The sequence below is a fragment of the Xiphophorus hellerii genome, chromosome 5, assembly GCF_003331165.1.
Source record: "Xiphophorus hellerii strain 12219 chromosome 5, Xiphophorus_hellerii-4.1, whole genome shotgun sequence".
NCBI classification, from domain to species: Eukaryota; Metazoa; Chordata; class Actinopteri; order Cyprinodontiformes; family Poeciliidae; genus Xiphophorus; species Xiphophorus hellerii.
Window position 1 is genome coordinate 27,236,667 of NC_045676.1, and position 25,226 is coordinate 27,261,892.

The 25,226-nt window shown below is 38.9% G+C and overlaps 2 protein-coding genes across 2 annotated transcripts; one reads left to right on the top strand and one right to left on the bottom strand.

The window, feature by feature from the left end:
- Positions 1 to 13,623: 13,623 nt before the first annotated feature.
- tmem187 (transmembrane protein 187) lies at positions 13,624 to 15,285 on the top strand. The gene has a single exon (XM_032561802.1). The coding sequence runs from the start codon at positions 14,259 to 14,261 to the stop codon at positions 15,042 to 15,044; it is 786 nt and encodes a 261-aa protein (XP_032417693.1). The 5' UTR covers positions 13,624 to 14,258; the 3' UTR covers positions 15,045 to 15,285.
- Positions 15,286 to 15,675: 390 nt separating this feature from the next.
- Positions 15,676 to 23,634, bottom strand: LOC116720733 (dnaJ homolog subfamily A member 3, mitochondrial-like). The gene is made up of 12 exons (XM_032564129.1): positions 23,398 to 23,634; positions 22,218 to 22,354; positions 22,013 to 22,096; positions 21,672 to 21,881; positions 20,183 to 20,335; positions 19,926 to 20,073; positions 19,708 to 19,772; positions 18,577 to 18,705; positions 17,956 to 18,071; positions 17,600 to 17,694; positions 16,274 to 16,405; positions 15,676 to 16,141 (listed from the first exon to the last, which is right to left on the bottom strand). The coding sequence occupies exons 1-11, from the start codon at positions 23,594 to 23,596 to the stop codon at positions 16,287 to 16,289; spliced, it is 1,455 nt and encodes a 484-aa protein (XP_032420020.1). The 5' UTR covers positions 23,597 to 23,634; the 3' UTR covers positions 15,676 to 16,141; positions 16,274 to 16,286.
- Positions 23,635 to 25,226: the final 1,592 nt, after the last annotated feature.

Genomic DNA, 25,226 nt, shown 5'->3' on the forward strand with positions numbered 1-25,226 from the left:
TACCCGCTGCTATGGGCTGTATATAACTGATTTAACTCAGTAACTGTTACACATGGGATTATTTTGGAACTTTAAAATTAAGCATACTGAAAATTTCAAAATAAAAGCCTTGAATATTTTACATGACGTAATTGCTCTTTTTGGCCGTATATGACTTTTTCATCCAAAGCAATGTTACACATGGGATTAGTTCGGAACTTTAAAATGGAGCATAATAATAATTTCAAAATAAAAGCCTTGAATATTTTTACATCAGGTAATTGCTGTTTTTGGCTTTATGTGACTTTTTCATCCAAAGCACTGTTACACATGGGATTAGTTTGGAACTTTAAAATTAAGCATACTGAAAATTTCAAAATAAAAGCCTTGAATATTTTTACATCAGCTACTTGTGTTTTGAGCATTATATAACTATTTTAACCCAAGGACTATTACGCATGGGATTAGTTTGGCCCTTTGAAATGAAGTTTAACAAAACTTCCAAAATAAAAGCCTTGACAACATTTTAAATCGTACCGAATGGTGCACGTCCGCCTCGCTTAACGTTCTTGCGGTTCTCCGCGTGCCACTGATTACGTCGCGGCGTTCTTTAGCTTCGACGCCAATTTGTGGCGTGACGACGCCGGGCCCAAGCCCGACGGGCGCGCCTTGGCAGGCCCCGGCTAAATTTCTTCAGAAATTTTGTTTTTCTAGTATTCTTTATTTTTCTTCCGTAACCGTTAATGCGGCTCATACCGCTGGGTGCACACCTACAAATGAGGTATCAAAACGTGCAGAAAATTCACGCCATTGGAGCTATTATTTTTGGTGGGATTTGGGCTTAACGTGGCGACATAATTCGCAAAAAACTGCGAAAAAAAACCCATTATAAGTCAATGGGAAAAATCCTAGAAATACCCTATTTTTGAGGATTTTCTGTGTCGTCACAAATTCACCTAGAAATGCCATTCAAATTTCATTTTGTAGATATGTCTGTGATCTCTTCCAAAGTGAAGACGGCTCGTCGATACCAGTTACGGTTTGTCCACAATTTGCCTCTAAGCGACCCAAAGTTTCTCATTTTTCCTAAAGTTAGAGTGCTTCTCTCGCTGATTAGAGTGAGAGATCAAGACAACTTTTTCCACCCAAATCATTTTTGAAATCGCCATCACGCCCACAAATATCGCACGATTAGTATCAAAATCGGTCCTGACATTGATACGCCTGTCTGCTCCGGTAAAATGTTTTCGAAATTTATCTAGACCGTACGGTTTTCTGTCACGGTGCTTCAGAGCAAAGTCATGCGACAGGATTTTCTGAGGCTCTCAGGCTCTTTCACTAACACTTCACACCTTGGTGTGAAACTTATTTAACATAGCAACGGAACTCAAGAGGCTATTGGCTGCTGATTTGGACTACAAATACGCATCATTGTAGTTCTATCTATCCTCAGTTGAAACAGATCAGGACTGAACTGGCCTTTAGAACTACGTGCTGCTATGGGCTGTATATAACTGATTTAACTTAGTAACTGTTACACATGGGATTAGTTTTGAACTTTAAAATGAAGCTTAACAAAAATTTCACAATAAAAGCCTTGAATATTTTTACATCATGTAATTGCTCTTTTTGGCTTTATTTGACTTTTTCATCCAAAGCACTGTTACACATGGGATTAGTTTGGCCCTTTGAAATGAAGCTTAACAAAAATTTCAAAATAAAAGCCTTGAATATTTTTACATCAGAAAATTGCTCTTTTGAGCTTTATATAACTGATTTAACCCAGCAATTGTTACACATGGGATTAGTGTGGCAATTTAAAATTAAGCTTGATGAAAATTTCAAAATAAAAGCCTTGAATATTTTTACATCAGGTAATTGCTGTTTTTGGCCGTATATGACTTTTTCATCCAAAGCACTGTTACACATGGGATTAGTTTGGAACTTTAAAATGGAGCATAATAATAATTTCAAAATAAAAGCCTTGAATATTTTTACATCAACTACTTGCGTTTTCAGCATTATATAACTGATTTAACCCAATGACTATTACACATGGGATTAAAATAGACTGTTTTGCATGAGCAGCAGATAGATCCTCTATTGCACATGTGTCAAACTCAAGGCCCGCGGGCCACATGTGGCCCGCTACGTCATTTTATGTGGCACTCTCCCCCCTACCACCGTTTTACAGCCCCATTGATTGACTTAAAATAGTTTTTGAGCACGAATTGACTACAAACTACATATCCCATAATGCCTTCCGATTCTTACCAACCAACATTACGGCTTCTCGCCACTAGAGTGCAGCAGAGTCACCTCAAGCTGATTATTAATTTTCCCAGCGAATAAAACTGAAACATCGACAAGCTAAGAAGCTAAAGAGCGAAGTCCCGTGATGTTTCAATCGAGGACTTTTACCGTCTACTGCCCCCTGATTTGATGCCACAGCTTCGACTCCATGCAGCTCGTGTTTTGTCCACGTTTGGAAGCACCTATCTGTGCGAACAGATGTTTTCAATAATGACTTTAAACAAGACCAAGCACAGATCGCGCATTACTGACGAAAACCTACACGCCGTTTTGCGGATTGCCACAGAATAGAACTAAAACCAGACATCGACGAACTGACCAGGGGAAAACGGTGCCTGACATCCGGCCAGAAAACATTGGTAAGCACAAACAAACTACATTTAAATAGAATGAATGTAAAACCAAAACTCAGTATACTGGAATATGCATATAGTTTATTGATTTTGCTTGTGTTTTGTTTATTTACAGAACACAACACAATGAGGATGTGTGTGAGTTGGTGACAGGGTGAAGAGGGATCAGCGTTGTGTTCAAGGACAGGCAACGTCACCTCATTGTTTTGTTCTTATGTGAAATGCATGTTCGTTGTGTAATAAATAACGAAAAAGTTTTGTGAATGAAGTTGAGAGTTAATATCAAGACATTAGATTCTTAAATTTATGGTATTCTTTAAATGTTGTAATTTTGGTTCATTGTAAACTTTACCTGTAAAAAGTTTGTAGAAATCTTTAACATAAGGTCAATATATATTTTTAAACTGTAATATGTTGTGTGTGTGCGTTATTGAAAATTTATATTTGTGACAATCATTAGGTAAATGCTAATGAACTGCCTTCCTGCAGTTTATGAGCATTGAACTGTTACTAAACAGTTCAATGCAAGGTTCATTAGCGTTAGCATTTTAGCTTCAATAAGCTATTAGCTATTTATTTTACTTTTTAGCAATGTTTAGTATACTGAATGGAGTAAATCAATTACAGAAAATATCCTAGTGATTTCCCACATACTGATGAAAGCAATGACGCTAACATTAGCGTTTCTGCTGATTTTAGCTGATATACTTACTTTATAATACTGAATGGTGCACGTCCGCCTCACTTAACGTTCTTGCGATTCTCCGCGTGCCACTGATTACGTCGCGGCGTTCTTTAGCGTCGATGCCGATTTGTAGCGTGACGACGCCGGGCCCATGCCCGACGGGCGCGCCTTGGCAGGCCCCGGCTAAATTTCTTCCGAAATTTTCTAGTTTCTATTTATTCATTGATTTTTTTTAACCTTTTTTTCTCAACCCACTACATTCCCATCTTCCTACTTTTCAGCTATTTGACCTCCATGTTGTTCAGGACGGCAGCTTTCATGTCATGATCTGTCGCTCGTAGTACGGAGCTGCACCTGCCTGTCTACGCGCCACACAGACGGACATTTACAGATCACAGAGAGTGTTGGGGAACAAAAAAATACCTCCAGCAAGACATCATCAGTCCCACTCTGTGTGCTGATTTAAATACAAAATGCTCTGACCGAGTCTAATGCATGCCCGCGTGTAGCTCCGTTAAAACAGAGCAAAATTTGTCGCTTGCAGACACACACAATGTATCTCCACTAAGTCATATTATCTGTCTCAAACTCAATTAAAGGTCATATTGCATAATTTTTGCTACCTTTCCTTGGGAATTGCATTAGCACTGTAGTCTGACATCAATAAATCACACAGTGGCCAACCAAAATGAAAGAACTAATCATTTTAATTCATAAAATGAAGATTTAAATGGTAATTTATTCAGTGACGAGGACAAAGTCTAGAGAAATATCTGGGAGCAATAGCTTGAGACCCAACAGACTGGAACCCTGCCCATGAATTAAAAAGTTCTGCATTTAAAACTTAGGACCTACAGAGAACACAAAAAAATTAAACAGGTAAAAAAAACTTTTAAAATTTTTACCTGATAAACTTTATTCTCACACAATAATAAATTTGAACCAAAATAAAAATGTTTTAGGTGATTATTGTCTAAATCCACAATACTAAAACTCAAAATATTCTCTGACATTGTAAACTCAGGAATTTATGAGGGGGAAAAAAGAGTCTCGCTCTTTTTATTGTTTCAAAATCACATTTGGTATTGCATCCTGTGAATACGTTAAACTGGATCCAGAAATTGAGAGAGTGAGACAAAATCCTGGGGTTTCAACACCAGAAAATATCCATGTTTTTTTATATGAATGTGTCAAAATATTCTTTAAATTTCAGAGTTTTTGGCAGAAATTTACTTCTGTTTGACAGCTTCTTTTTTTTTTTTCTTTTATATGCCATGGCCCGAATACTACTTAGAAATGTGTGTTTGGGCAAAAAACATTTTTACAGTGTTGCAGTTGTAGACGGTGCAGTTGCCGCACATGTCAAATTCCCAAGGCTGTTTTTATGACAGAAATGTACATATTTCTAAACAGAGGTGTGACCAAGTCACTGTGTTGCAAGTCTCAAGTAAGTCTCAAGTCTTTGTCCTCAAGTCAGAGTCAAGTCTCAAGTAAAGACAGGCAAAAGTCGAGTCAAGTCTCAAGTCAGGAACCTTTAATTTCAAGTCATTTCGAGTCGTTTTTATTTTATTTTTATAATTTGCAATTATACAAAAAATTCAAATAATAGACCATTTGTTCGTTTTAAAATATGTATTTATCTCAAATGATAGAACATGTGTAGCTGAACACAAAGTGTAAAAAACATCTTTAAATTGGACCACTTTATTGCCCAGTTCTGTTAAACTTGATATTCAATAAAAAAAGACGAAAATGCTGACATTTCCACAGCACAATACAAAGAACCAGAACAGCAGTTTTTTCCTCTTTTCTCTGACCTGTCAAAACAATATATTGTCAATATAATTTCCCAACGTAGATGTCTTCAAATACACCAACCATCCTTAGATGATACTAGACCCGGCTCATCATCATGATGGGACAGAGAGACTCTGTTCCCTGTGTTCAGGTCCAGAATCTGCTTTCTGTTCCGGAGCCCCGCTCACTATCCACCGGCTTCCTGAGCTAACACGGTGCACATTATTTGTGGAGGCATTTGAAGGACCGGATTTATGGTAAATCATCACCAATTTAACCCGGAGTACACATGCTAACACGAAGTTAGCTAAAGTCAACTATCTTACAGCAAAAGAAAAGTGCCACCTACCGATCTTTGTGAAGCTTCAAATGCCGGACAAAGTTGGACGTCATGGCATCTCCATCCGATATTCTCTTCTTGCATGTTTTACAAGTTGCAGTTCGTTTTTTAGTCGAAAGTTCATAACCTACGTAGCCAAAAGAAATTACTCGCGGAAGCATATTCGAGCGGTTATTTCGTATTTCGTTCCCTGAGCTCTGTAACTTTGCCGCGTTTTTTTAAACGTCCAAATCCTGTTAATTTGATTGGTTGTGCTGCAGCTACGTACACATACATACATAAGGAGAGGAAAACCATAGTGACGGTCTGCGCATATTGATACGGAATGAGTGACATTAATTAATGACGCCACTTTATAAATAATGTGTTTTAAATTTTAAGACTGAGTAAAAAATATCAAGTCTTTTCAAGTAAACAGCTTCAAGTCGAGTCAAGTCCCAAGTCAATGGCATGAAAGTCAAAGTCAAGTCCGAGTCTTTGAGCATTTTTTCAAGTCTCAAGTCGTGATTTTAACGACTCGAGTCTGACTCGAGTCCAAGTCATGTGACTCGAGTCCCCACCTCTGATATGTATATATATGTATATACATATATATATACATATATATGTCTAAATATACAGTATATATGTCTAAATATATATATGTCTAAATATATATATAATATTATATTTCAGATACATATACTATTTACAACAGTCTTCACAGGAATAATATAAAATGCACATTTACAAATACAACAAAAACGAAGCTCAACAATGAGCTAAACTAGCCTTCTAGCATTCTAACTAGCCGCGTGCTAGCGGTTAGCTCCGCGATTAGCACTAGCATCGTTAGCACGGCTTTATAACTCAAAATAACCTCATTAAAATAGTATAACATAACACAGAGTTGTATAAAACAACTAAGATAAAAAAAATAAACTTTGTTCATACTCACAGTTGGTTCGGGTCAGACAACTGAACTCTGTGGTGTAGCATATTTGTGCTCTCACTGAAAAAAGGTCCGGTAGTTGAAGCTACAGAAAACCGTCACAAGGGGCAGCATAACTTACACACTGACATCATAACACAGACTGTACAATAAGGGGCAAATTTACAACAAAAGGAAAATATACTGTACAGTAATTGACATTATTTAACATTGAAACTAAGTGCTGTCTTGTCTATTGTTTTGGCAAAAAGGAGAAACATATTCTTAAATGATATATTTTTCTGAATGAGGGCTGAATTCTACGCAGCTTATTGGTTTAGCCCTAGTAATGGACATTAAAATATTGCCATATTGCTATATTTTTTGCTCTCCATAAATAATGATGTGCCATTTAATGCTTCTTTGGCATCTGAAATGGGCACCCGATATTTTTCTTAGCATCGAGTTTGAAATGTATATTGTGACAACCCCTATTAGAATCTGCTGCTTTCAGAACTTACAGTGGCTCAAAACTGTTAACAGAATTTGTTTTGCATGCAAAGACAAACCACATAATTACAGTGGTCAAGTTACAATTCATTTCTGCTCTTTTTGGTCCTCCTTCTTTCTTTCTCCTGGAACAGATCGCTGGCCTCTGCAATAATCACCCACCCGGCGTTGATTTCCCCCAAATACCCTATTCTGTGTGCTCCAGGCCCATAAGTCAGCCAAAGAAACCTCAAACCTCTATGCAGGAAGGCCAATTGGTAGCTTGGCTGAAAGCAAACAGCCTATCAGTCCGTGTGATACATCTGAGGGATCTCTGAGAAAGCATTACCAGTCATGAGGTCATTCATTTGAGTGTCATTGTGTTTCTGTGGCAGGGTGAGAGGAGGAGGAGAAGAAATGTGGAAAGATATGAAAAGACCATGTGGAAAACATTTGGCAATCTGGTGATCTGATACTGATGCTGGGGTCAACCTTTTAATAGCTGAAGAGGTAAAGAACATCTCCTTGACCTCTTGAGATGAGAGTAAATACACATTCATGTACACGCCCACACACACCTCCTCCCCCCACACACACACATCAGTGTCAGCCTACATGCATGTGGTAGTGATCTGGATCCATAATTAGCTGAAAATGGGGGTGGAAGGAAGGGAAAGGGTGAAATTGGATGAGAGGTTCCCCTGATTGAGGGGAAATGGGAAACAGGCTCAAATCAAAGTTACCCTTTAGCCTTACACTTGTACACCCCCACATGCACAAGCCTGCAACTAAAACATACCGAACTGAAAATAAATATCAGAGTTGGCCTGCTGCTTGGAGCAGATTTATCCCTTGTGATTACAGGTTCCATTCTGGGCGTTTTGGAAGCTGCAACTACGGCGTGAATCATAGACTAATTGGATTTGGATTACTCATTCTTACCTTTGCATCTGCATTTCTAAACCACACATATAAGAGTCATCGGCAGTGGTTGTTTAAGATTAGTACCCGGAAGGTTCCCTTTTATAACAACGAAAAGGTCAGGCCTTCAAAATCCAAGATGAATGGTTTAATGGTCTTTTTGTCTCAGGTAATGGCAAAACCCAAGTTCTACGAAAACATGGATCTGGGCATGGTGCCTTTATGCATCTCAGGAAAATTAATGTTGCTCTGGTTTACTTTTGTGTTTTGATAGGAGACCCAGAGTTGAGTTTTGGTAACTCTCTGTCTGCATGCATGAGATGCCATACAACCATAAAATAAAATCAATAATACCGGGATGTTTTTTCTATGATTACATGGGCGCGCACAAAAAGAAAACTCACTTAAGAAGTATATTTAGTTAGAAAAAAAAGTTACTTTTGTGTAAAATATTCTCATTTTAGCTCTTCAGTTTGGCGCAGGCCAACACTTATTTTTTGGTACACTTGAAACCAGAAGTTTTTGTATGGTGATATTTTTTTTTCTCTAAAACAAAATCTAAATCTAAAGTTAAGGTTAAATCAGACCAAACGTCTCTTGGTTAGGTTAATTAGGATGACCAAAATTGTTTCTTTTGTTAAATGCCACAATGATGAAAGAAAGAACATGTCAGAGATTTATTTACGAACGTCTTCAAAATCAGAAGTTTATATATATATTTCCTCAGTATTTGGTAGCACTGCTTTTGAACTGTATGACTTTGTCAAATATTTTTGGTTTCCTCCCAAAAATGTCTCACAATAGTTTGCTGAAGTTCTGGTCCATTCCTCCTGACAGAGTTCTCTTTTTTCATCTTTATTAGAGTTTGATTGTGCATTCACGTCTCCCAAAACGAGTCTAACTTTATAGGCAAATGAAGTAGAGTCCGATTAAAGCAGACTAAACTGGGCTGGTGTGAAGCTAACCTCTGTTTCGTCACTAACTACAGCTTTTGGTACAAAAAATCTATCAATTTAATCTCTGGCCATGTGAGGCCATGAGAAACAAATTTCAAAATTCAAGACAAAGAGTTCAATCTTTGACTAATGAGACAATATTTGAACTCTTTAGTGTGAATGCCAGGCATCTTGTTTGGAGGAAACCAGACATGACTCGTCATCAGGCTAATACCATCCTTATCACTCTGTGAATCTCCTGAAGTGGCCAAGCCAGAGTCCAGACTTGAATCTGAGTGAAAATATCTGCAGGGATCTGAAAAAACTCCAAACTAATTTGTTTTTGGTGTACAGTAGTGACTCTAAGGACAGACACAACGGTAGCTTTGAGAACTACCGTCATTTGGTCAAAGTCTATAAGCCTACGAACTTATAAGTACCTAATTTATTGCAATTGTAACTTGTATAAATATAAGAAACTTGGGTAACACTATTTGAAGGGGGTCTGCATAAGGCTGACATGACACTGCCATAAACATGACATAACCCCTGTCATGAACACGGTGAAGTCTTCATGGATGTTTATGACTGCTGTCATGAACTGTCATTCGGTAAATAATGACACAATTAATTCAAGGTTGCACTAAAAGTTGGGTTAAAAGTCTATTAAAAGTGTCCACTTTCCATTTTTTGGAAAATAATGAACATTTTAATGACTTACATTAAAAGTCCGTTAAATGTGCCAACTTTACATTAAACGTGTCATTATTTACCGAATGACACTTCATGACAACAGTCATAAACATTCATGAAGACTCCTTCACGTTCATAAAAGGGTTATGTCATGTTTATGACAGCGTCATGTCAGTCATGCACACCCCTTCAAATAAAGTGCTAGCGAAACTTGTGTGGGGCCAAAGCCGTCTGTTGCTCAGGGGGCCAAGGTCTACCAAATCCTGCCCTGGTCACCTACCTATGTTTTGTTTTTACAGGGTTGACACCAAGACCCATTACCTTCAAAAGTCTTTATTAAAACACATGAGAACCCACAGAGAACAAATCAAACAAATCCCTGACTTAATGCACTCCATGTGAAACAAAATTCATTTATAAGGAAAAACAGCAGGTATGTAGCAGCTCTGGTAAACTAGGCTTGTTGTTAAGAGTATGTTGCCATTGAGCCTGGGGGGTCCTCCAGACTAAACGTCCATCAACATAAATGCAGACAGAGCTTCCTGTCATAAATAGCTGGCTATATAGTGTGGCCTCGTTCCTTTTCTCTTTCTATGTACTCTTATTCTCAAAAATAATTGCCTATGAGCGTGCAATAGTAGCATAGTGGCACAGGAGTACCCTACAAGTCCAATTACCCAGCACACTTTGTGTTTAACCTTTTGTATTGAACCGTGAGAAGATGTGAGGTTCCTTTACTTGTACGGCTCAAGGGGGAAAAAAATCAATTAGACCTCCCCATGATGCCATTTTAGGTTTCCCAGTTACTCCCAGCAACCATACGTCAGTCACACTTGATTGGCAGGCAGGAGCTTTTCTCTGTTTGTATAGCTGAAAGGTTGTTTAACTTTTGGCATTAATTGCAAGACAAGGTTAAATGAGGTCTTTAAGTTGCTTGTTCTGGCCAGTTTAATTAGCTTTTATTGACTCTGGTGAAGTCTTGCTGTCTTGGACAAAAATCGTCCTCTTTCTGATTTTGCAAAGGCTTTGGTTCTCCCCCCCCCCCCCTCCCTTTACTTCAGTGTCAGAAGTATATGAATGTGAATGTGTTTGGCGAATACTTAACTTTTGGCCTTGCAAAGCAGAAATCTGGTGTATAATGTTCACAAAGGTTGTGGACTTTTTTCCTCACTGAGGGCTGATGGTTCTCATTAAAAACTGGGAGCTGGAATGAAGATACACAACATTTAAGTTACCTTATGAAAGACTACAATATTACATCTGCACTACAGTCTTTTGTGTGCTAATGGAATACATATTTTGCATAAAACAAATACAACTTTGAATAAATGAAGGAAAGAAGTAGAGTAATGCAGAAAAATGCTGAAATGGATATTGACAAGAGGGTAAAATGGGAAAGCTGAGGCTCTACAAAGTATGAGAACTGAAGCCTCCAATTTGGTTCTTGGAAAACATAAAACTGTGATACATTTTGTTCACTTTTCTCTTTCTTCTTGACATTTGTATCAGACATTGGCATAAAAAGTGGTACACCAATTAAACAACTGGCCAAATACATTGGTAAATAGATTTTTAATGGATATTCACTAAATATTGCATCAGTCATTTATGACCGCAACACTGGACACACGAAAATAGGAACCAGCATTATTCTTGATCCGAAAAAACAACAACGAAAAGTCCATTAGGACTCTGGTATGCACCTTTATTATAATAACTCCATGAAAAAAACAATACATTTATTGGGAATGCTAGCAGAAGTTAGACTTATGTTCCTGTTATCTAGTATGTTATTAGCCAACAAGCTATTAATAGCACGTTTGCCAACAGCCAATGCTATTAGCTGTTCTGAAACCCGTTCTCATTTGCCAAAATGCTAATAGTAGCCAACATCGGCTTTAGCCACATCTTTGTTTTCCTGTGGTTCTACGTAGTGGAACCATCCACACCACTCAGACAGGAAATGGGCAGATAGAGGAAGGTAAATAATCCAGACAACGACTCCTCTGATGGCTGATACAGGATGAACACTGAGATATGAATGTGTCTCGTGTAACCGTCCACATCCATCACTGCCTTGATTTTTAATGACTGGTCGCATGAACGAGCTTATTCATGCTTGATTTTCATTTCATTTAGTAGAAATTTGGTAGAAACAACACAATTCCAAAATAGTGTTTTTTGACATTAGCAGAATATAGACAAATATAGGTTTGCGCACATTTGTAATGGAAGCACAGCCATTGACCTGACCTGCCTCTTCTGACCATTTTCCCCTTTAAAATTCAGACCTGAGGACCAAACTACAGCCTATCACCTGCCCAATAAGAGACATAAATACTCACTAGTATATGCAATATTTGATGTGTAGTGTGAAAAACGTGCAAAAAATAAAGCTGCCTTTACATACGATGCTGAATGAGTGTCCTGAGAAACATTTGGTTGTAACATTTGCAGTAATTCTATGGTTTAGTTGAAATTATTGTTTTGAGGCACAACAATGATGATCCACAGCAAATCATTTCTGACAAATATGAACCGCATCCTTTCTAAGTGAACCCAGTTGGTGATAACTGACAAGTTTTTTACAATACTTTTTACAAAGGGCTTTAGCTGTACATCTGTTTCTAAACTTTCAGGGAATGAAACCGTTACTTGAAAAGATTTCTATATTTCAACATTGTGAGGTTTTTGTGCTCATGACATTATATTTAATCTCTGTTCTTTTAATTTTTTAAACCCGAGTTCAGAGGGAAAATAATAGTGATTACAATAAAACAGGGCTTTTCCCCAATGCAAACAGAGAAAGGAGTTAGAGAAAATACCACAGCATATAGTAAGCCATTCATTATGGAATATTGCAAATTGTAAATTATGGTTATGACGTCATAACAACTGGGAAATCTGGTAGGCTGCACCATTTTGAAGACCTTATAAAGATAGAAAGATGCTTAAGCTGCACTACACAAACTGTGAATCCACAATAGTCATATTATTATTTTTTTTCTTCAGCTTCAGTTGGATTTTTGTTTCCACTTTTGACTGCGAACTTACAAAGAACTGATGTAACGTCTGACTCTTCGCTTCAGAGAGCATGACTCAAACGTTTTCCAGTGTCTTAGCTTTTGACACTTTGGCTGCTCGGCTCTCCCACATGTGTGTCTGTTTAAGCTCAATGGGTGGGGGACTTTGACTAGACGACAAGATTTGGGATGCCGATTGGGAAAAAATAATAATATTTAGAAAAAGAGCAAAGTGAAACCTAATTATGATTAACACCAGCTTGCCAACAACGTATCAATTGCAAGAGCAGCGTTTCTTGCAGCAAGTCATGCGTGGGTACTCTCATATATCTATCAGATATGAACAACACATCAGTTCATTGCTATGTTTATTTTTTGCAGCTGTGCATAACTCGCTCCATAAAGGCTCAGATGCTTCCAGAAGCAGACAGTTTGAAGTTCATTGTTTTTAGTGAATGTTTCAAACAAATTGCGGAAATGAGGCCTGGATTAGGTTAATGTGTGACGCTTGACGTATTGTAGCACTACAGTGCGTACACTGACCCACAGCGTCAAACTGTTGCAGCAATGTGCAAACCTTTTTTGTAGTTTTTTTTTTAATGATAAAAAGTCGCCTTTTGTTCCATTATGCTGGTCTTGCTCAAAACCTGCTCATAACTGCTGGATGTTCTATGCAGGCGGAATATATATATTTTATTTACACAAGCTCAAAAACCTAAGAGATACAACATATTTCTAGAATTTCAATTTGAGGTCACAATAGGTCATGTAGACGCATGTTTAAAAAAAACAAAAAGAGGGTGAACGTTTGAACTGTCCATAATAAAACCCATCGGTGAATATCGTGTGCACCCATATCTTCTTCCTGCTTTACTTCTAGTCCTATTTGCATAAATAAATCCACTTTGCCTAAATGTTTTTGTACAGCTTAAATTGTGGCCAAAAGTTTGCGGTCTGTGGTTAAACACATCCAACAGAGCGCTTGAGCTTCTGACAGCATTCTGGTCAGTGTTGTGGGGATGAATAAAGACGAGTGATTGCTGACTAAATGCTGCCACCTGTTGTCAAGTTTTAATGCCACACTTTTTAAAATTATTTTTATTTTTGGTCGACCTTGCGGAATTCATGGCTTGATGAGTTTGTCAGCAAACGGGAGGTGAAAACACTGTAATTAGGCAGATGGTCATAATGTTATGTCTGAGTGGTTTATATCCTAACTCTCAATGTATTATGAACCTTTTAGGGTATGAAGGAAAAACGGAACATCTTTGATTCTATACAAAATATATTAAATTAAATACGCATTTATGTTTTATTGTGTGTGTTTGTATTCAAATCTTTGGCTATTTCTGAGCATCTTAAATTAGACTCAACATGTAGGTTTTTCCTTTTGACTCGTAAAAATGGTTTGCGTTTAGTTTTCTTTACTATAATGTTTTACTTTTTATACATTTCCAGATGCTTATTTTTATATCCGACTTAGCATTCAGTTTTTGAAAAGTTCTTGCATAAATAAAAACGTCCATATGACGATTATTATCACTGAGGATTACTACACATTGTTTTCTCAAGCATAAACGAGAGACTGAAAACAATATGACTACATTTATTTCTGCAGACTCGACAAAATGACAGAGGTGGAGAAAAGGGGGGCCTGGCAGCACGAGAGAAAAAGCGACCAATGTAAAACCTCAATTCAAAACACGTGCTTTTGAAACCCGGAAATAAACAACGCTCAGACTTTAGACCCAAAAAGCTCGCCACTTCGGTGTGTGTCCACTTTCTTTCCAGTCGGCTATAACTACGCGTCTACAAGCAGAATGAGGTCGGCTCTGCTTCACGTGACGGTACCACTCATATTCTGCGCTGCTTTGGTGAACACGAACCTGTTCGGTGAAGTTGAAGTGGACCTGACTTACGAACATTACGCAGAAAGAGCGGCTGAAAACATGCCTGCGTTGTTGGTAATGCCGTTCAACTGTTTGGTTAACGTGGCGTACATCTTCATGGGACTGTACTGGCTGCTCTGGCGCAGCGGCGTTGCGGAAACGGAGCAAAGCTGCTACTTGCGACAAGTCTTCGCCCTCATGGCCGTTTTCTACGCACCAGTCCAGTGGACGCGCCTGGCGACGATGCGGCGCGCTCCCGCGGTGCTGGACCAGTGGCTCACCTTGCCCATCTTCGCGTGGGTCCCCGTGTGGATCGATTTCATAGAGCGCGCGCCGGGGAAGTGGCGCGCGTCGCACGCGGCGGCGCTCGAGCTGTGCTCCGTCGCCAGCTACGGCTTGGCGCTCGCGCACCAGCGCGGCTTTGAGGTGGCGCTGGGCTGTCACGTCGCGCTGGCGTTGTACAGAGGAGCCCGCGTGCAGGTGGCGCGCGGAGACAGCCGCACAGCGGGCTACTTCCTGTTAGCTGGGCTGTCCTGTGCAGGGTTCGTGGTGCTGAAGCTGCTGGATCACTGGCTGGCTCGGTACTGGGTCTTCCAGAGTCTCACGGGACACTTCTGGTCCAAAGTGTGTGACGTGCTGCAGTTCCACTACAGCTTCCGCTTCCTGACTGCGTTAACAGACAAGGCGCTGAGAAAAACTGCAGCACAGCAGAGGTGATCAGGAAAATCACTTTAATCTAGGATTGGATCTATATGAACAGCTATCCATCAAATGCAGCTGGAATTTAAATATAGAGACAAGTAAAGCTAAAAAATTGTTTTAAGTCATATTTGTGCAAACACTGATCTAAATAGCCAATGATGTGTGCCCTTAAGTTCAACATTCCTGTAAAACCTTCATCTGGACTACTTCATTAATCCTCAGGAGATGCCAGTTCCTAATAAAAGTTATAATTTGACATCTTGTCCTTGTGTATTCTTCAGCTGTATTACCATTTGTTTCATATTGCTTTTACTATGCATGGTATAAAGTCCTGTGCAGTGTTTCCACCCTTTCAGTTTAGAGGGGCAGTATCACGTTTTCCAGCCACATAGTATCATTTTATAGCACAATCAAGTAACTGTCATAAAAATGCTGCGTTTATCAGATATGACTAAAAAGAAATTTGACTTCCTAATCTAGTACCTTGAAATTGGGCCTCTGCGTCTTTAAGAAGCTCCTGCTTTTTCTGAAACTCCGCCTTCAGGAAGTTGTCACAACATGGCTCCTCCATTAACCCTTTAGCAACGTTTTTTTTTTTTAAACCAGCGTTTCACAGAAGTGTCGTAAAACAAATGAAAACTTAATGCTCATTGGAATCCATTTACATGGTTTATTCTTATCCAGCTTCCATCAGTTATTGCCTTATTTGCTCGTTGAGTTTTATCTGGTTGTAATAAACTGTTTCCATCTATGAAACAGTTTATAGACGTTTCATCACTGACTGATTCACTGAATAAGTCAGTGATTCACTGACTGTTGAATCACTGACTGATTAACTGATTCAGTGATTCACTGATTCAACAGTCTGCTGTCTGCTTTGTTTCAGCATATCTTGAGTTCCTCAGCCACCCTCTGCCTGTAGTGAAGGGGTAGTGGGTGTGTGGGTGAACCCTGCTGGTTCTCCAACCTCGGCTTTAAATATATACCAGCATGTGTGTCTACGGCAACAAACGCCGTGAGCATGAGCTAGCTTTTCCTTTGCTTAATCTCCCCAGAAAGTGACATGGAGGTCCAGCCAGTAGAAGTAGGTTTGTTTTCTTCCTTCATGGTATCTGCAAAATTAGAATTCAGAGTAGAAGAATAAAGCACATTATACTTGAATCTGTATCACTAATGTTAGTTAAAATAACACTCGTCACATCCTTCATGTGTCAGGAGAATGGTTGGGAGTTTAAATAGCTGACCTGCAGCTGAGTGTTAGCTAAACATTTTCTTTAGCTTGGAAAAGAAGCCTCCTTCCTCTTTCTGTTTGTCCTGCGTCTCCTCCTCAGATGATGTCGACTTTGTGCTGGAGTCTGAGGCGCTGCTGCCCCCTCCTGGACAAAGAAGGCATTTTATTACGTGAGAAAACAGTAGTGGCCAAAATGACAGATCTAAATTACATTCTGGCATTGTAGGGTCATCATTGTAGAAAAAAAAAAAAGGGAAAAATAAATTTCTGCCAAAAATGTTGAGATTAATCTCAGAAAACATGGAAATTTCTGAATTTCAAAAGTCAAAAATTTGCAAGGAAAAAATGTAGAGATTTCAAGCAAATTTTCGACCATTCAAACTCAAATTTTCTAATTTTACTTCATAGAAAATTTCTGTGATTTTTAAGCAAATTCTCAACCATTCAAGCCCAGACATTTTATAGTTTTTAATCTCAAAATTTCTGAGTTAATGTCTACATTTTGGTAGAAATATACTTCTGTTTTATTTTCCCATTTACAATGACCCTAACACGCTATTTTAAAATTACGTGAAATTATAGTAAAGAGGATTTCCTCTGGTAGGAAAAAATATGGAACAAAAAATAAAAACTGACAAATAAGGTAATTTTAAAGTTTGTTCATTATTGGTTACTACAAAATATGCTGAAACAAAACAAAACAAGACATGATGTCCTTTTGTTTAAGATGAAAAGTACTCTCCAACATACAAGCTGTCTTTACACATACTTTTCTAAATTTTCCAGTCAGGATACAACATTAAGTGATTTTCCTCTCCAAAATGGCAGCGCCTCCTTTGGGCTGCAAGCAGACACTGCGGTTTGAATGTTAGTCGGTGCAACTTTTGGGCTGTATAGTTTTAATAAAAAGCTCAACAAAACAGATGTGTTTTGGAAAATATAAGTGCTGGAATTGCATGTTGTCACCTTCTAGTCACTGATATGCAAAGTTACAAAGAAAAATTTCAACATGGAAGAAAGTTTCATCGGGAAAAAGCTGAAAAGACTAACTTTTTGTCCAGTTGCATCAATGTTTTTCATTTGAATGTGGAAAATCAGCCGACAGAGGCATCATGTTATTGTTAGCTGCTCTGTCAAGTCATTCAAACACCTACCACCTAAAACCCAGTTGCTTATTTAACCCCAAGTGTTTCCTATTTAAATAACATTGCCTTCCCCTAAAAGAGGATGTGGCCATTTTGGATGCTTGAATCATTTTATTCGTTGCCTAAACCTAATTTTGGGTTTTCGCTGGCATCATAGAGCTTTATCTACAACAGATCGGAACAGTCTTCCAGACCTGCTGAAGGGTTGACGCCGTTGACCGACCCCTGAACATCCGTCTCCTCCTCTGCGTAGCTTAGCAACAAAGACCGCTGCCGTCGAGATAACTTCCTGCGGGATAAAGGAGACAACAAATTCACATCGGGACGTCTTCGAACACTAACATTTGAACATTTGAATCCATTATTCAAATGTTCAGACAATAGTGACGAAATACTTCAGCTGTTTTCATTTCCTCAAAACAATAAATAAATAACTGAACCTAAGAAACATGTGATTAAACAAGAAGCAAATAATGAACAGTTAGTTCCATGTGTATTTATACCCAAGCAGATTTAGGTTTCAACCGAGAGGTAAAAGTGTGGGTCTTACGTTGGTACTTTAATCTTGATGTGAACGTAATGATCTCCATAACTGTAGCTGTTCATCCTCCGAATGCCTTTGCCCTGTAAGCGGATCACCTGATCAGCCTGACAGCCAGAAGGGATCTGAGGACACAAAGCAGCAGTTTGTGTGATTAAATAGACAACACCAAGCAATTCAACTACAAATGAAGTCATGAATGTAAATCATAACTTCTGCTTTTTTTCTTCATTTCATTTTTTTATAGCGGTGCACTGATTGTAGTTTTCTGGCCGATCGCCGATCTTTAAAAAGCCTGACCTGCCGATTCCGATTTTGGCCGATACCAATTCTTATTTTGGTCTGAAATGTCACTAAATGTAGCGAGACAGTCGCCGAGTTGGTAACAATGGGGTGACTGTTGTGAACTGCAAACGTGTAGACATGACCTGGTGGGCCGATGTGTCAGTCAAACCTGTGGCTGATTTTTAGACATTTGCTGAGGTAGAAAAGATGAAAGTAGCGGCCGATCACTGGACTCCCAAAATCACGGAAATCGGCGTCTATAAATCGGTTAACCCCTAATTCTTTTTATTTTATTTTTTTACATTTTTAACAAATAGTTGAGATCCATTTCTGTGGGTTACTCACTGCTATACTGATGGTGTCATGCAGGCCCGGTGTTGTGGCTGTTCCTCCCAGGACGGCCTGGGCAATGGAGATGAAAGCGTCAGAGTGGATGTCGGCTCCATTCCGTCTAAATACCGAGCTTTTCTGGACCTGGAAGTTTCAAATCCACAAAACATCCAAACAGAGATCAAATTTACCGCTTACGGCTTGATTTTAATACGCAATATCGTTTGCATTGATTGTTCTTGTTCATTTATCTTTAAATATAGAGTTAGTACTTCATGTTCGTGACTAAGATTTATTGGGTACTAAGTGTCTGCTGCTCAATGAAACCAGATCAAGAGAAAAAGATAAGCCATATCCATATCCAAAAATAAAATAAGTCCTGAAAATCATAATTGTTCAACAGTAAAATTTAATAATATACATTTTTGCTAACTCAACATGATACCTATGCTATGTTTTATTATTTTTGATTAGCTGTTTGCTCATTTGTTTGCAAAGATTATTATGAATTCACCCTTATTTATTTATGTTCAAACTAAGTTGAATATTTTGAACACTGAAGGTAAGTTGAGCTTCTTTAAGACACAAATCTGACAAAAGAGAATAGTACGTGTGAAAAAAAAAAAAAAAAAACAATCTAGACAGGTTGGTTTACAAATCCTGGATTGTCTGATGAGTTTAAATACTCATAAATAATCCCATTGAGATTTTGCAATTGTTTCTGTAATTTTTTGCCTTAAAAAAAAAAAAATAACTGATTTTGTGGCGCTACTTTAGAAATATTTGCATGGAAGTTTGCAATATTTGCACTAATGTATGACAATAAACATGACTTTTTGTTACTCGCAATATCAATTACAGACAGTAACTTGATGTCACTTAAAGCAGAAGCAGCATTGTAGTAGAAATCAGAAATACTGCCACCTGCAGGTGGGAGTTAGTCACTTAAAGCCAATGTTGTCTATTTTTGCGGAATATTTGTAGTAAACTCGAAATTACGCAAAAAAAACCCATTGATTTTGCAGAATTTTTTATGATTGGGAAATTACCAAAAAAAACAAACTTTGCTTAAAGCAAATAAATAGTCTATTTAAAAAATATGAACTTATAACATTGCTTTACTGCATTTCAGCTTTCAATACTTACTCTAAATGTAATAAGGATTTCTTTTGACCCAACAGCCAAGCGCACTGTCTGACCATTTTCCACACCTGCAATAAAAAAACCCCCAAACACAATCTGTTCAAGATTAAGGACGTCGATATTAAAGACAAGACAGCAGTCAAGATTTTACATACAACCAATTTTAGAAGCAGCTGATGCAGATTTTTATACTCATCCCTCTTCAGAATGTGAGAACCCACCTGCCGGCACCGGCACCGTCACGCTCTGTTTCCTCTTGGTTTGGCCCGACCCTCGACACAGCGCGCATGGCGTGATGATGATGGTCCCCTTCCCGCCGCACCTTCGACACGTGCTGCGCATCATGAAGGGTCCAGTGTTGACCGACTCCTGTGGGGAGGGAGACGGATGGAAAGACTCTGACTGCGTGTGTAAAGAATGAATTCCTCGTTGCGGATCCGATCCGAGGAGGTGGAGAGAGAACGGGTGTGAAACGAACCACTCCGGAGCCGCTGCAGTAGCCGCACTGAGACACCCGGGTGCCCGGCTCGTTGCCCCTGCCGCCACATCGAGGGCAGTCCTCGTCGAGGTTCACGCTCAGCTGCCTGCTCGCCCCCTTCGCTGCCTCGGAAAACGTGAGGTCCATCACATACTGCGGAGGAAAAGCGGTACGTGATGGACGTTATTCAATGTAAAGTGCATGCTTCAAGTACATGAATCAATGTTTCAAAACGTGTTTCAAAAAAGGATTTCCAAGTTTGAGTTGGGACAGTGGGTCTAAGAAGAAGTCATTATAAAACTCACAAGTTAATTAGCATACATCTTTGAACTCAAACTAAAAATATTTTTTGTTAAAATACTTAAAGTTCAGCTGTCCTGGAAGGGTTTTGATGGTATCTGGTCATTTACATATTTTAGCAAAAGCTGTAGCGTGACTTAAAGGGGCAGTATTATGGGTTTTCCAGTTATTTTACAGCATTATCAAGTAACTATGTTGCCTTCAGTTGCTATATTAAAGCTGCATATATCGAATGTGACTTAGAAGAAACCTTTACTTCCTGATTTATCGCTTTGACATTAGGCCTCTGTCTCTTTAAGAAACTCCGGCTCTTTCTGAAACTCTACCATCAGGAACATGGCTCCTCCATAAACTCTCTAACAATATTTTTACCAGCGCTGCTCTGAGAAGCAGCTCCTATAATGAGCTCAGCAGACGCACAGCTCCACCAGGTGTCTGCTAACTGCTGCTGGCTAGTCTGGAGGAGTTCAGCAGGAGAAGGGCTGCTCAATGAGACAGAAGCTCAAAAACTGCAGCTCCAAGGAGGAGCTTCGTTCTTTAAGACAGTTAGGTCCACACAGGTGTTTTGCACAGCTGACTGGTTGCCATGGGAGATTAAAGGATTTCTAAAAGATGCCTAAAAGAATCCAGGTATGTTTTTGATGAGGGACTAATATAACATATAGTAAAGCTCAAAACAGTCAATTTTGCACGATGCTGCTCCTTTAAATCTGAAAAAAATACTGTTTGTGCTTTACAACAATCTCCCGTTTTCCTCATATGTCTGTATTAGACAGTAGGGTTGCAATAAAAATGCCTCTTCTTTCAAAAAAAAAAAAAAACAAAGAAGAAAAAAAACCCAATTTAAATCTCCCATGTATTGGAGAATGTGTTACAGGTGTAATAAAACTAAGCTTGTCCTTAAGCAAAAAAATAAATAAATACACAAAAACATTTATTTGAAAACAATGAAATTATCAAAAGTTTTGTATCCCGACCAGTTTTGTCCCAGAACTATCAGCTGCTAATTTCTCAGCAGCGCGGTGAGTACCTCCAAAAACAAAATGGCTTCCCTAGAGGTAAGCCTGTCGCAATAAAGCGTTTTAATTTATCAAAAATAAATTCAAATGTATCTTAATTTATACATTTTTATCTTATTTAAATTTATCAAAGATAAGTTAAAATGAGCTCGATAACTCCAGTATATTACCTCAGGCCGCTGGTCGAACATGTTGCTGAAGTCTCCAAAGCCCATGCCCCCCGTAAACTCTCCAAAAATCTTCCTAAAGAGCTCTTCGGGGTCTATGGTGGCCCCCCCTGCTCGGTAGTACTGCTGCTGGCCCGCTCCAGTTCGGTTCGGGTCGAAGGCCGCAGCTCCGTACGTATCGTACTGTTTCCTCTTCACCTCATCGCTCAGCACCTACAGAAAACAAATCAGCTAGCTAAGCTGAACCACAATACCGACAGATCCCCGTTGAATTACTGAATTTCTAAACTAACTCACCAACACTTCTAAGTCACAGGACTAAAGAAAAACAAACAGTTTTGTACCTCATAGGCTTCAGCCAGCTTTGCAAACTTCTCTTTTGCCTCCGGGTCATCTGGGTTTGTGTCTGGATGGTACTTTTTAGCCAACTGGACAAAGGGAACACACACACACACACACACAAAAAAAACCCAAAAAACATTTAAATGCGTTAAGATTAGGAATAAAAGTCAGTTCTGGGTTGAAGAAACATCTGAATGTGTCTTGGACCTGATAGTAAGCCTTCTTGATCTCTTTCTGTGAAGCAGTGCGAGCGACACCCAAGGTCTCATAGAAGTCCTGTTTGTTTGGGAGTCTGCAGCTGGAGTGGAAGGGGTGGCAGGTGACGCCATGGGGGCATTTCACTCCTGTAGGGAAAAGGAAAAAAAGAGGATTAAACATTATAAAGCTGATGGAAATGTGTGTCATTCTGCACACTGACCAAAACATAGTCCATCTATACTTTAAACACAAATCCACAAAGGTGTCATGGCCACTCCCAAGAACAGAATCAAACAATAACCATTTAACAGAACTTCAGATTAAGTCCTTATATATAAGTGAATTTAATTCACTTAAATGCAGGGTTTCCCTCAGTGTATTATAAGCCTGGCGGGTCACCAGGCTTTACTTGTGCCCCCACCCGGCTTAGCACTGCTTATTTATTTATTTATTTATTTATGGGGTGGGGGGTTCTTCAATGTTTGCATTTTTAAAGACTTTATAGTTGGTGTTCTTCCGATCTTCCAAAAACACATAATTATCAAGTGATATTTTCAACATTTTTAACTCATTAACTCATAAACATGGCAGGCCGCTGGATGAATGAGTGCTGAGCGGCCCAACCACCAGGACTAGCATGTTTCCTGGGGGAAACCTTGAAATGTAGGGCAGAAATGTTACCGACCATAATTCATACAATGATTTAGGCACTTCTACAGCGTATTTTCTTCTTGTTTCTGCTCGTTATATGCATTTCTATTCTGCCACAGCAAATGGTTTCATGCAAACAAGTGATATTTCCAGACACAATGTCATAGCAACATGCTCTCCAATATCCTGGAGGATCCTTTGTATACATCACTGCACAGATTTTGATTATAAATTAAGCAACAGTGCGTTTATAATCCTCTTTGCAACACCCCAGAAGAATTAGACGACCCCCTCCCAGGAATAGACCCTTTAGTTTTTTTTTTCTATCTCCAAAACTTTTGCAACAGTTGTTGCATCATCCCCACACCAAGGTTAGCTAACCTCACAAAAGCAGCTGAACACTACTTAGCTTTTTAGACCCAAAACAGCTGGATGTCGCAGCAGCCTGCGGGCTTTATGAACCACAGAAGACGCGCTGCTGTGCTGTCAGACTCTCTCTCTCTCACTATTCTGTTTGGAGTTAGGTAACTCCTCTCACCTGACAGAGCCCTCAATGTCACCACGCTACGGGGAGCCCAGGAGCTCAAGCCGACCGCTATCCGTCCCCGGTGAGGGGGCAAGACTGCCGGGTGGAGAGCCTTTCCGTGTCTGCTTGGGGCAAAGAGGAGGCGCCCGGAGAAAGGCGAAACAGAAGCTCGCAACAAGCGTGTTGTCAGCCGGCTAGCGGAGCACGCCATTTTTGTCGTCACTACCGCTGTTGGTTAGCAGGAGAGCGCATGCGTGGTAGGTTGAAACGGAAATTGCCTTTCAAAATTAGATATTTTAAAATTAAATTGAACTAAATGTAGTTTTTTTTTTTTTTAAAGCCCACCGAGTTTTATTATAAATACATTGTTGTTAGGAAAGGTTTAAACGTAACTGTTGTAGTATTAGTACAATTATTGATTACATTGATCACCTGATTTATTAAAATGTTTCTCTTCAAATGGATTTCGCTTGTATGGTTGACTTCCGTGAAAACATTTAATTTATGTCATATATTCATAGCGAATCGCTTAACAAAACAAAAGTTAATAATAACAATAATAATTAATAATAGCCCCCTTTGGGATTAATAAAGTATTTTTGAATTTGAATTTGAAGCAATGATTCTTTTTTTCTTTGTTGAGGGACGCAAACATTATGAATCATTGCCGAATGGATGAAGTTTTACATTTAAAAAATGAATCCAGCGCTTGTTCTTATAAACGCTAGATGGCAATATTGAGCTGACAGGCGCTTAGATAAGCGTCGATCGACAGTTATGGGCTTTTTATTGTGAAGATTTAACTTTTTTAAAAGGCATCTGGAAATTGTGCATCAGAAAGCCATACTGTAGAATAAAATTTGAGAAATAAACAGTGTTATGTTATGTAATACTTATTATACTTAAGATCATGTTTCATGCTTAAACAATGTCTGTTATTGAGTGGCTCTCTTTAATAAAATGCATTATGTGTTTGATATAGAGAAAGGGGGAACAAATAATAATAACAATTCAGGTTTATAGTTTAATGGTCAACAGAAGTCATCTGTTCGGGAAAATAAATATCACTAAAAGTAGGTTAATTTAGATTGAGTTTTGCATTTTACTTAAATATTTGTGCTAAAATCTTTAGTTTGGGTGGTAATTTTGTATTAAAACTAACTATCCAGCAGAAAATAAACATAGAATGGGCGTTACATAATAGAGTCATTCCTGCTCTACTATGTTTACTTAACAACACGAGGGAAAGACAGCCAGTCATTTGATTTGTCAGGTGGATGGGATCTTAGAAAACACAAAGATCAAAGCTGTCATGTGTCTGGACATTTTACAAGAAAGTGTTGATTTGATGCTAGTATGCCTCACTCAACTCTGTTTTTGTGTCTTCTTGCCTCGTGTCTTTTCCCGGCAGTTCCAGCCGTCTTCAAAACAAACTCCAAATTAGCATCCAAGTTGTGTGAATCTAAGTGTAAGAGTAAATATAGTATATAATCATCCATCCATTGTTTATGCCCACTTAGGGTGCAGACAAGGTGCACATGCTAGTGGATCGCCTGTCGCCAGAACATAAAGGACAACCAGCCAGCCAGCCAGCCAGGAACCAACCATCCAACCAGCCAGCCAGCCAGCCAGCCAGCCAGCCAGCCAGTAAAGTGCTTCAGTTACTCAAATTTTTATCAGTATTTTAAAGGAATACCACTGCATAGAGTACAGCTATGATCTTGTAAAACGTTTTTATCTCAACATATTTTTCCCAGGGGAACCAATAGGGTTGCAGGGGCCTGTGGGTGCAGTAGTTAAACCTTGGTCACAGAGTCACAAGTTTTCCCACTGATGTGGAT

Bases quoted from the DNA above. Each gene is read 5' to 3' on its own strand.
- tmem187 (XM_032561802.1), top strand. From the start codon at position 14,259: ATGAGGTCGGCTCTGCTTCACGTGACGGTACCACTCATATTCTGCGCT.
- LOC116720733 (XM_032564129.1), bottom strand. From the start codon at position 23,596: ATGGCGTGCTCCGCTAGCCGGCTGACAACACGCTTGTTGCGAGCTTCT. The intron at 18,706-19,707 runs GTAAGTATTGAA...TGAAACTTCCAG, and splicing joins AAATCCTTATTACATTTAGA to GTCCAGAAAAGCTCGGTATT. The intron at 17,695-17,955 runs GTAAGACCCACA...TTTATCCCGCAG, and splicing joins ATCAAGATTAAAGTACCAAC to GAAGTTATCTCGACGGCAGC.